The following is an 11,377-nucleotide window of genomic DNA, read 5'->3' on the forward strand; positions in this document are numbered from 1 at the left end:
CCGGTTTGCTTTTGAGGTTATCGTGCTTGAGCTAAATGATTTTCACAATGAAGTATTGATCGATGATTTTGATGTTGTCGCTAAAGAAGGTGCTACGTGAATGCAATGACGATTCTAGGTTAATTTTTTTGGCTGCATTAATAGTTTTTTCTTATTATTATAAAAACATAAAAACGTGAACTAGAAAATATCAAACATCAACATGCTAATGGAATATGAAAGCCACCTTTTAGGTAGTATTACGATTACCCTATGTTGAAATCAAGCTCGTCAGTTCGCCCTCCCGTGTTAGCTCGTCACTTCGTCAGCTCGTCAGCTCGTCAGATCGTCAGCTCGTCAGCTCGTCAGTTCACCCTTCCTCCTGACAAGCGTGCCTTCCTCCTGACAAGCGTGCCTCGGAAGTCCTCACTCCTTGGAACTCATATCACATGGGAAAATGTGTTACATTTATTTGTCATCTATTTTCTGTGTAACATTTATTACTTTCTATTTCCTAGATAGAATTATTACATGTATTTATTACACTCTCTCTTGTATCCACCATATGTATAAATAGGTGATACAAGTTCATATCATATATAAGAAAATAGTCTCGGAACACTCTCTATCTTCTCCGATTCTCTATCTTTCTTTATCATTTCAACATGGTATCAGAGCAGGGAAAATCAATCACCATGAACACTACTCCGACCACCTTTCAGTCTCAATCTGAATCCTTCTCCCAACATATCACGAGCTACAAACTCAATGGTCACAACTTCCTACAGTGGTCACAATCCGTGCTCATGTTCATATCGGGACGAGGTAAAGATGACTACCTCACAGGTGCGACAAAATCTCCAAAGATCGAAGATCCGACGTTCAAGAGTTGGAAGGCAGATAACAACATGGTGATGTCCTGGCTCATAAACTCTATGCATCCCGAAATCGGGGAAACCTTCCTCCTTTACCCAACGGCAGCAGAAATCTGGCAAGCAGCTAGAGAAATCCTCTCCAACTCAGAAGATGTGTCCGAGCTGTTTGAAACTGAGAACACTCTCCACGACCTACGTCAAGGAGAGATGTCTGTTACTCAGTTCTTCAGCTCGCTCACGCATCTATGGCAGAAGATCGACCTCTACGAACATCACTAGTGGACCTGCCCCGAAGACTCAAAACTCTACCGCAGGATAGTGGAGACCAAACGTGTGTTTAAACTATTATCCGGGCTCAACCAAGACCTCGACGAGGTCAGAGGTCGGATACTTAGTACAAAACCACTACCATCTCTCCGTGAAGCCTTCTCCGCGGTCAGACATGAGGAAAGCAGGAGAAAACTCATGCTTGGAGTTATCCAATCGAGCCCAATCCCGAGCTCATCCTCAGATTCATCCGCCCTCACCACGAATGGAGATGAAGTACTTGTAGCTCGCGTCTCGACAGAGAGACCTCGCAAACCTCGCCCCTACTGCGACCATTGCAGACGACCTGGACACCTCCGAGAAACCTGCTGGAAGCTGCATGGGAAACCACCGAGCTCGAAGTCAACCCGAGACACTAAGGATCCAAACTCAGCCGGAAACTTAGTATCCACCTCGTCCGCTGCCTCGACCTCGACCTCGGACTCCTCTCCCTTCAGCAACGACCAGCTCGCTATTCTCCAAAAGCTTATCCAACAAGTCCAACTCAGTGGAGAACACTCGGGCATTGGTTCTCTAGGTAACTCTCCTAGAGCCCTCCATGTAAGCTCAGAGAGTCCCACAACATGGATTGTCGACTCCGGTGCCTCTGATCACATGACTGGTAATCGAAGTCTATTCACAACTTACTCCGCTTGTAATAGAAGCATATCAGTCACCATCGCCAACGGAGCCAAGACTCAAGTCACTGGTATTGGCACCGTGGTCTTGACGAAGTCCATGAGGCTAGACTCGGTGTTCTTTGTGCCTCAATAAAAATATCAATTCCATTCAGTGTGACATGTGTGAGTTCGCCAAACATTCTCGAAGCTCGTATCATCCCACCTCGTACAAACCATCTCGCCCATTTGCCACAATTCACAGTGATATATGGGGACCCTCAAAAGTTCCCAATATCACTGGAGTGCGATGGTTTCTTCTCTTTGTTGACGACCACACTAGACTCAGTTGGATATACATGATGAAACAAAAATCCGAAACATCCAACCTCTTCAAAATCTTTCACAAAATGATCCAAACACAGTTCGACACCTCCATCCAAATTGTCCACACAAACAACGCTCGAGATTACTTTAATTCCGAGCTCGGCGATTTCTTCAAAACACATGGCATAATTCACTCCAGCTCATGCGTTTACACCCCGCAACAAAATGGGGTAGCCGAAAGGAAAAATCGACATATACTCGAGGTCGCCCGAGCCATCATGTTCTCCTCAAACGTCTCATCTCATTTTTGGGGAGAAGCAGTCCTCACAGCCACCTACCTCATAAACAGAATGCCATCTCGTGTCCTTGACTATAAAATCCCATCTCAAGTCCTTCTAGAGACATACCCTCACTCTCGACTCATCTCAACCATACATGCGAAAGTTTTCGGCTGTTCAGTCTTCACCCATTCTTATGGCCAAGGTAAACTTGAACCAAAATCGCTCAAGTGCATCTTCCTTGGCTATTCAGCAACCCAGAAAGGCTACAAATGCTATGAACCCCGATCACGAAAATTCATAGTCTCAATGGATGTATCTTTTCATGAGTTCAGTCCTTACTTCGCCAATTCAGCTCGTCAGGGGGAGAATGATGAAAATGACTTCCCAAATTGGCTCATCATAAACCCAGAATTTACCTCGCCTCAAAATCCAACTTCACCTATTCAAGATATTCCCAGTTCGTCCAGTTCGTCCAGTCCTTCCAGTCCGTCCAGTTCGTCACCGACTCTCAGCTCGCCAGCCTCTGAACCCTCTCCATGCGAACCAATCATCACCCAGAGTCCGGTACAAGCTCGTGAACTAGATGTCTCTTCAAACCTGAACCACGACACTACTGAACAAGGTAACACCTCATCTCCGGACTTACCAATTGCATTGAGAAAACCTGCTCGGTTGTGTGGTCAATACAGGATGGAGGATTACGTGTACTATGAAAACTTATCTACGGGCTACCAAGCCTATGTGGCGAGGTTAGATGAAGGAAAAGTGCCGAATTCCATCGAGGAAGCCCTTCAAAGTCCCGAGTGGCGAGACGCAAGTCATGTCGAGATCCAAGCCCTCGAACAGAATGATACGTGAGATATCGTCGAACTACCACCAGGCAAGCGAACTGTTGGATGTAGATGACTCTTCACCATCAAACATAATCCAGATGGCACAGTGGAGAGATACAAAGTCCGTCTTGTCGCTAAAGGGTACACTCAGGCTTATGACATCGACTACCAAGAGACGTTCGCTCCAGTCGCAAAGTTCAATACCATCAGAATCCTCCTTTCATTAGCAGCCAACTTAGATTGGCCTCTCAGTCAGCTCGACGTCAAGAATGTTTTTCTAAATGGCGAACTGGAAGAGGAAGTCTACATGCAACTCCCACCAGGATTCGACAATGATCAAGGGGCCAACAAAGTCTGCAAACTCAAGAAGTCTCTATACGGTCTAAAAAAATCCCCACGAGCATGGTTTGAGAAATTCTCCAATGTACTCAAGCGTTGCGACTACGAACAAAGTCAAACCGATCCAACACTCTTCTCAAAGATCTCAACACAAGGCAAGCACACCATCCTGAGTGTGTATGTGGACGACATAGTCATCACCGGAGACGACCTAGAAGAGATCAGGAGACTGAAGCAAATTCTGTCATCTGAGTTCGAAGTCAAGGACCTCGGCAGCCTAGGATATTTCCTCGGCATGGAGGTAGCTCGATCTGAAAAGGGCATCTCTGTTTCCCAGCGCAAGTACACTTTGGATCTCCTCAAAGAAACTGGCATGCTTGGCTGTAAACCAGTTGACACTCCAATGGATGCCAATGTGAAACTTCTAGCTCGTACCACCGAGGCCGCCACCAACAAAGAAAGGTTTCAGCAGCTCGTGGGAAAACTCATCTACCTAACTCACACTAGACCGGATATTGGATTCGCAGTGAGTATGGTAAGTCGATTCATGAGTAATCCTTCGACAACTCACATGGACGCAGTTATGAGGATTCTCCAATACCTCAAAGCTGCCCCAGGGACTGGTCTCTCCTTCAAGAAAAAACGAAGTCGAGGTGTCGAAGTGTTCACAGATGCGGACTGGGCCGGATATATTCCAGACAGACGATCAACATCAGGCATGTGCACATACGTCTGGGGAAATCTTGTTACCTGGCGAAGCAAGAAGTAGTCCGTTGTCTCAATAAGTAGTGCTGAAGCCGAGCTCAGGTCTTTAGCAAGCGGAGTATGTGAAGGCATCTGGCTGAAGAGAGTTCTCGACGACCTCAAGATCATCATCGAAGGTCCAATCAAGCTCTTCTGCGATAATCAAGCTGCTCTCAGCATAGCCAAAAATACAGTCCATCATGACAGAACAAAACATATCGAGATCGACCGATACTTCATCAGTGAAAAGATTGAAGAAAAAATAATCGATATGGAATACGTTCCATCAGGTCGTCAGCTCGCCGACATTCTCACCAAAGCCCTTCCTCGAGCAACCTTCTCCGAGCTATGTAGCAAGCTTGACCTCCTCAACATATACAGTCAAGCTTGAGGGGGAGTGTTGAAATCAAGCTCGTCAGTTCGCCCTCCCGTGTTAGCTCGTCACTTCGTCAGCTCGTCAGCTTCGTCAGATCGTCAGCTCGTCAGTTCGCCCTTCCTCCTGACAAGCGTGCCTTCCTCCTGACAAGCGTGCCTCGGAAGTCCTCACTCCTTGGAACTCATATCACATGGGAAAATGTGTTACATTTATTTGTCATCTATTTTCTATGTCTTATTTTCTGTGTAACATTTATTACTTTCTATTTCCTAGATAGAATTATTACATGTATTTATTACACTCTCTCTTGTATCCACCATATGTATGAATATGTGATACAAGTTCATATCAAATATAAGAAAATATTCAAAGTCTCGGAACACTCTCTATCTTCTCCGATTCTCTATCTTTCTTTATCATTTCAACACCCTATTTAAGATAATCTCATTAAATAATGAATAATCACATTCCGAAAATCTTTTTTAACATTTACTTCTTAACCAAAGTGACCAAATTTTTTTTCTCTTTTTATAATAATAATTTTGGACACTTTAGTCATATTAAACATATTTAGTGTAGATAGAAAGTGTAAGTGTATCAAGCACGGCGGGTATAGCGAATCGCTCACTCGTTCACTGGCTCAGTGTCTCGGGAAGAAGAGCAATGAGCGAGGAAGATTTGGACGACTGGGACGAAGAGTGTATGAACATTCTTCTCCAAGTCGAAGAGAAAACTCTCTCCTCTTTCTCCTCCTCTTCCCAGCCGCTTTCCCAGACCACCTCGCTCATCCCCCGTCCGCCGGAATCTCGCCGGACCGCCGTCGAATACTCTCCGCCCCGAGAGCTCTCCAAGAGGGCTCTCCGGGACGACCGAGAGCCCCTGATCCAAGGCCTCAAGGTAATGCCTTTTAGGTCAGGATTTTGGGTTTTTATTTTTATTTTTTGAGAACCTCTCTCTCTCTTCAGTTTCGTGCCCTGCGGTTTTGAAGAATGGACCTTTTTTGTGCATTGATTTCGGAAATCGATTGAAATCTCTGGTTCTTGTTTCCGGGTGTTTTTTTTTTTTTTTTCCTGCAGAACGAGCACGGACGTGTTTCAAAGCAGCTTTTGGACTCGGTGCTGATTATATTTATATTCCACATTGATGTTTTTTTTATTTATTTTTATTTTTTTATGAACTATTGAGTTTTGCTGCATGATGATTTAGCGTCACACGTTTATCTCATGGTGTTTTCAATTCTGTGGTTTTCTCTGCAATAAGAAAAGCAAATATTATTGTTTTGAGATTTATTGTTGTTATGAATTACACTCTATTGAATATTACTTTAGGATCTTCTAGTTCTTACGCTATTCTTGTATGTTGCTTTGCTATCAGGAACAAGAGAACACTAAACCAAGAAAGGAGAGAGAGGCGAAAAACGAGCAGCTTAATAATGGTTCATCTTCCACAAGCAAAGAAAAATATGAAGCCCAATGGCATTCAAAACGACCAAACTTGTGAGTATAGCGTTCTTTTCTTATTACATCTGTAATTATGCTGACTTCACAGCCATTTTATTCTATGATGCGATGCAATTTTTTTTAGTAATAGGCTTCAAATGATGATAAATCTTCTCATTGAAAGATAGCAAATTCCTTATGTGAAATAATGGCGTAGATTTTCAAAGTGGAAGTCTAGCTATATATCGATATCATTCCGACTTTCGAGCTCATTATTTTTTTAAGCATAATGAAGTACTACACAGAGAACTTTTTCTTTTTCTATCTTTTGGCATTTTTATTATCATTCCTTTAATTTTTAATTTTAAGTCTAATTTAATTGGTGTTAATAAAGACTAAAGTCCAATGAGTCTCTAGTTTTTGGAGAGGCCTTAGAAGTCGTCACAGGTTCTTTAAAATGTTTTTAAATAATGTGGAACAGGGTCACAGAACGTGAAGATTCCTGTGACCGTCCCGAGATTCCGCGGCAATATAAAAGTAAGTGACGATTCAAAATCACCAGTGACGAGACTATAATATTACTAGAAATCTGTTTATTTCCCTATTTCTCAAATTATTGGTGCTAATTGCCTGCAGCAACGCCGTGCTCCAAAGCCGTTGGAGTTCAAACCGACAATGGAGGGGTTTCTTCTTCCCAAGTATTGCTCCGTGATGAAACCTGGGCTTGCCAAGATCTCTCTAAGAAGTTATTAGACATTTGGGATTTGCCCAGTGCAGAGACATTGGGAAAAAACTTAGTTTCTAACTTACTTGTGACTTGCGAAACCGATCTTCACGAGCTTTTTGGTTGCATGGACACGAGTTTGTCTATGAAACCAAGATCGGGCTCTCTGTGTGGAAGTTCTAATGGAGTTTCACTTCATCCTCTGCATTTGACCTTGGAAGCCTCGAAAGTGTCTCACTTTTATTCAATTTTGACAAAGGTGATGTAGATAACTACATTGTGGTTACGTTGATCTATTGTTAGGCGTTAACACTTTTGACTGTGTATTATTAACTCTAGCCTTGACTCTTCTCCAAATGAATGTAATATATAATAACGATGATCATCTCTGTTACGACCATGTTATTTTGTTTAGTGGAATTGTGCTCTAAACACGACATTCAACGTATTTGTATATTCATCTTCTATAGTTTGTTAACTAGTTTTCATTGATCATTGCAGATCAATAACGGAATGGAACGTGCGGAGGCTTTATTGGAACCACTGCTTGATCTTTGTGCCCTTGAAAATGTGGGTTCGGCATTCACAATTTTCACTTTCATTTTCAATAAGAGTTTGTATTGGCCGATTTTTTATTTTTATTTTATTTTATTTTATATACTGTCTATACTTTAGATGGCTATGTTTCGTTAAAATAATACTAACAACGATAACATCTCATAACTGCTGATGAAATTGTATGTTTTGTCAACCTCAGGTTGTCGTTATTCACAGATCTCTGCGTATACTGAACGTGTTTCTGAAGCAACTGTTTTCTCTTGAGAGGATATCTGGAGAAAGGTACTTCCATTTTCAGCTTTTATTTAAGTGAGCTTAGTTATGTTTTATAGCAGCTTAGACCTGAACATTATCGCTGTTTCCTTAATATATATATATATATATATATATATATATATATATATATACATATATTTTTTTTTTCTTTTTTTTTGTATCATGAGACTTATCTTATTATCACATCTTTTTTTTATTTTTTATTTTTAAACTTTGTATTTGGCTCGGTTTGCTTTTGTCCCAATTCCCGCAACTCATATGTCCTTTTATAATTGAAATCGATGCCATGTTTATATATATATATATATATATATATATATATATATATATACTTGCCAGCACGCTTCGTGCATGTTGATGTGCTTATGAACTTTGATTTGATCTTCCAGTGGAATCTGCTCAGGGATAATATTGTGGTCGAGGGACTTAGCTCTGTTATCGACACTCTAAACTCCAAGGGCGTAGAAGGGCCGTCCTCTGCCGAAACTCTATATGAGAAGCAGCAATGGAAATCTAGCGTTCCGAATTCGGTTTCTCGTGTCGACTGGGTTTCACTCTTTGAAGCAGTGCTTCAAATTGCCGAGAGAGAGACTGAAGAACTCGTACGCGGAGAAGCGGTTTCAGTTATGAACATCATTCTCATAAGAAGTAATGCTTACACAGACAGGGAAAAGTAAGTCCCAACACTTCTGCTGCGAGTTTCATGTTTTACTAATAATAAGTTTGTACGGGTTGATTTTAGATTTAAGGTATCATTGAAATCGGAAACAGGTTTGGCAATACCCGGGTGTTTGAAAGTATTCCACAAATGCTCAGAAAGGAAGCTGGATTGCATGTTCAGAAACAGTCGGTTCAACTGATCTATCTTCTTCTAAATTGTAATCCGTATTATCTTTTTCATTTTTTTTAATACTTCGTTTCCTTAATCTTTTCTCTTTTGACTGCTCTGACTTTATGGTTCTTGTATGTTAAGGTCCAAAACTACTCGTCTCGTTCTGCAGTGGTTCCACAGAGGAAGAATCTACCAGTCTAGTGAATATCGACGACGATAAAATCCTTTGTGGCTTAGCGGATTGTATGACATTTTCCGTGAGTGGTTTAAAGGTACTGACTTTCTCTATAACTTTATCTTTGCTCATCTTATGCTGGTCCACACAATTATCACGGGTAATTTTATGGTTCGTAGTCGTGATTTTACTGTCTTTTTCAGGAATTGGAGCTGCGGAGGAACGTCATTGTTTTATTGGCTTTCTTGGCCTCTTCTGGAAAATCGGGATTTGATATTCTTGTTGGTCATAAACTACCGAAAGATACGAATTTTCTCATCCTGATTATGCAAACTCTGGCTTCGGAGATCGAAATAGAAGCAGCTAGTATTCTCAAGTCGCCAGAAATATTTAAAGAGAGGTATGTTAAGTAGAGTCAGTCTACTTTTAGCTTGCAATAGAAGTAATTGCCATCATTCAAAATTTCCAAAGCAAGCCGCAATATCTTATAGTACTAATGATATTATTAATAATTGTACTGTTTTGCAGGACGTTATTGATGCGCGAGGCTCTAATACTTCTGAACAGACTGGTCTCAAACCTTAATTATTCGGCCACTGCTTTGCAAATATTGACGAAAAGCAGAGACATGGCTAGCCTGACCATCGACATTGCCAACAGGTTGTCGAGGAATGACGATCACAGAAACACCCATTTTGATGGCGTGGTCGGAATCATGAGAAAATCTGAGGTCGTTGAGTTGGCTCGAGTTTTCAAGAAACGGGTATTCGCATATCTGGGCAATCACATATCATAGTATATTTTTTCTCGACATTAACACTTTTTAAAGGCTGTAAATATTTTGTGCAGTGAAGTAGTCCTGAAAGGATCACTGTAAAATTTTGACCCAGCTAATAACATTTTTTGTCTCGTGTGCGTGAGAACTTTTTCATGCCATTGATTATTATTATTATTATTATTATTTATTTTACTTTTTATTTTTAGTTATGCTTTTGAATTCGCACTCTCTAGTTTCTTGAGGTTTTTCTTTAAATATGTTGATTCCGTAAATTTGTAGTAGAATGTAAGCTGGCATGAATGATGTTCCGAGATGATTATAATGTTGAAAATATGATTTAACTTTATATCCAATTTAGGACGTAATTATAGACAGAGTGAGGGTTTTAATGATCTCTTTTTCTTCCCTCTTTAAAATAAGAAAAAAAGGATAGAAAGAAAGGTAATCTTTTCTTTCATAGACGATAGAGCTAATATTTAGGGCTTGTGGCAATCCATTTTGTGTGATTGTAATACATGAGACACAACTCAAAGCTCTAGTTGTTGAATGTCTCTTTTCTTAAAAGCACCGCGTTGGTTTATGCCATTTATTTATTTATTTTTGTCATTTTAATTCCCAATTCCAAATGAGAATAAAAGCCGTCCCGACAAAATTGATGCAACTACGTAGTAACCAAGTAACTACATTACAAAACATCTGAAATTGCAAAGAATATTACACACATACACAAAAAGATGTATCATGTCCGTGTGGACCCACAGTCCCACATAGATAATTGACGTAATTAAATCCCCGAAAATTTAATTAAGTATCTTCACAAACTTAGAGGAAGATCCATATCATTTCACAAACTATATATATATATAGAAAAAAATATATATACTTCACATTTTCTTCTGGGAAAAACACAAACGATCGAATCCTCGTACTAACATTACTTGTTGTACTTGCTTACGACAATAACAATGCAAGAAGAGTGGTGTTATAACATGAGAAACTCTACTCAAATATAATCATCGAATTACAATTTCGGTCTTATTGTGTTGTATCTTCTAGGAAACGCATAAAAAAATTACGGGGAAATAACTTGAAGGCCTCAAGTCTCTCTCTCTCTCTCTCTCTCTCTCTCTCTAACTATATATATATATATATAAATATGCTTGTTTGACATAACTGCATCAGTCTTCTATAAGCCACAACAAAATAAAGAAAAAAGAGCTTAGACTTTATTTCCTCTTTTGATTAAGCTAAAAGCTGATTTTCATTTCTCCCCAATAGAAAATTTCAACTCCTCATACATAGTGCTAATTAATTTACAACTATATATACTTTGACGATGAGAAGTCCTATACTCACTCCTAATGTTGCAAAAGTTGTGGTGATTCTTGTCACCATTTTCTCGGCTACCAAAAGTCTTGACAATAATAATGATACCATTTTCATTATTGTGGAAGGAAGGCCTTTGAAGCACCAAAATAATCATGACTACTTCGTGAAGACCACGACGCGGCTGATAATCAAACCGGACAATGATCGGAATCAAACTCCTTCTTCTCCGAACCCCGTGACCAACATTCCTTGCCACTCCGTAAAGTGCTGATCTTTCTCTCTCTCTCTCTCTCTCTGAGCTGTTCACTGATCACGTATGTTGCATGGGAGTTTTATGCATGTTCAAGAGACTCAGAACTAAAACAGAAGTAGTTATGTGTATGTCTGTATATTTATAGATATTATGTATATGTATGTGATGTGAGTAATATGTGTAAAGAAAACTCGAGTTCTCTGGCAGAAATATTATTCTGTGTTACCTCATCACTTATTTGTGTAGCTAGCATTATCTCTTAAGGTCTGCGTAGCTAGAGAGTTTGTTGTATGTTGTACACTATTTATTTATTTTTTTTAATTTTTTAATAGATTT

At 40.1% G+C, this 11,377-nt stretch overlaps 1 protein-coding gene across 2 annotated transcripts; it reads left to right on the forward strand.

Annotated features, from left to right (window-relative positions):
* The first annotated feature begins 5,240 nt into the window (after positions 1 to 5,240).
* Positions 5,241 to 9,658, forward strand: SUV2 (protein dimerization). Of its 2 annotated transcripts, XM_089601294.1 has the most exons (12): positions 5,241 to 5,574; positions 5,754 to 5,792; positions 6,052 to 6,173; positions 6,598 to 6,653; positions 6,753 to 7,099; positions 7,342 to 7,410; positions 7,598 to 7,680; positions 8,078 to 8,347; positions 8,446 to 8,552; positions 8,648 to 8,778; positions 8,885 to 9,081; positions 9,210 to 9,658. In XM_089601294.1, the coding sequence occupies exons 1-12, from the start codon at positions 5,341 to 5,343 to the stop codon at positions 9,475 to 9,477; spliced, it is 1,923 nt and encodes a 640-aa protein (XP_089457420.1). In that variant the 5' UTR covers positions 5,241 to 5,340; the 3' UTR covers positions 9,478 to 9,658. The 2 variants fall into 2 exon arrangements, with proteins under 2 accessions (XP_089457420.1, XP_089457425.1); XM_089601299.1 differs by lacking the exon at positions 5,754 to 5,792.
* Positions 9,659 to 11,377: the final 1,719 nt, after the last annotated feature.

The sequence above is a fragment of the Urtica dioica genome, chromosome 2 (genome assembly GCF_054948205.1).
Source record: "Urtica dioica subsp. dioica isolate 48M chromosome 2, U.dioica_male_clone48M_v1_H2, whole genome shotgun sequence".
Lineage (NCBI taxonomy): Eukaryota > Viridiplantae > Streptophyta > Magnoliopsida > Rosales > Urticaceae > Urtica > Urtica dioica.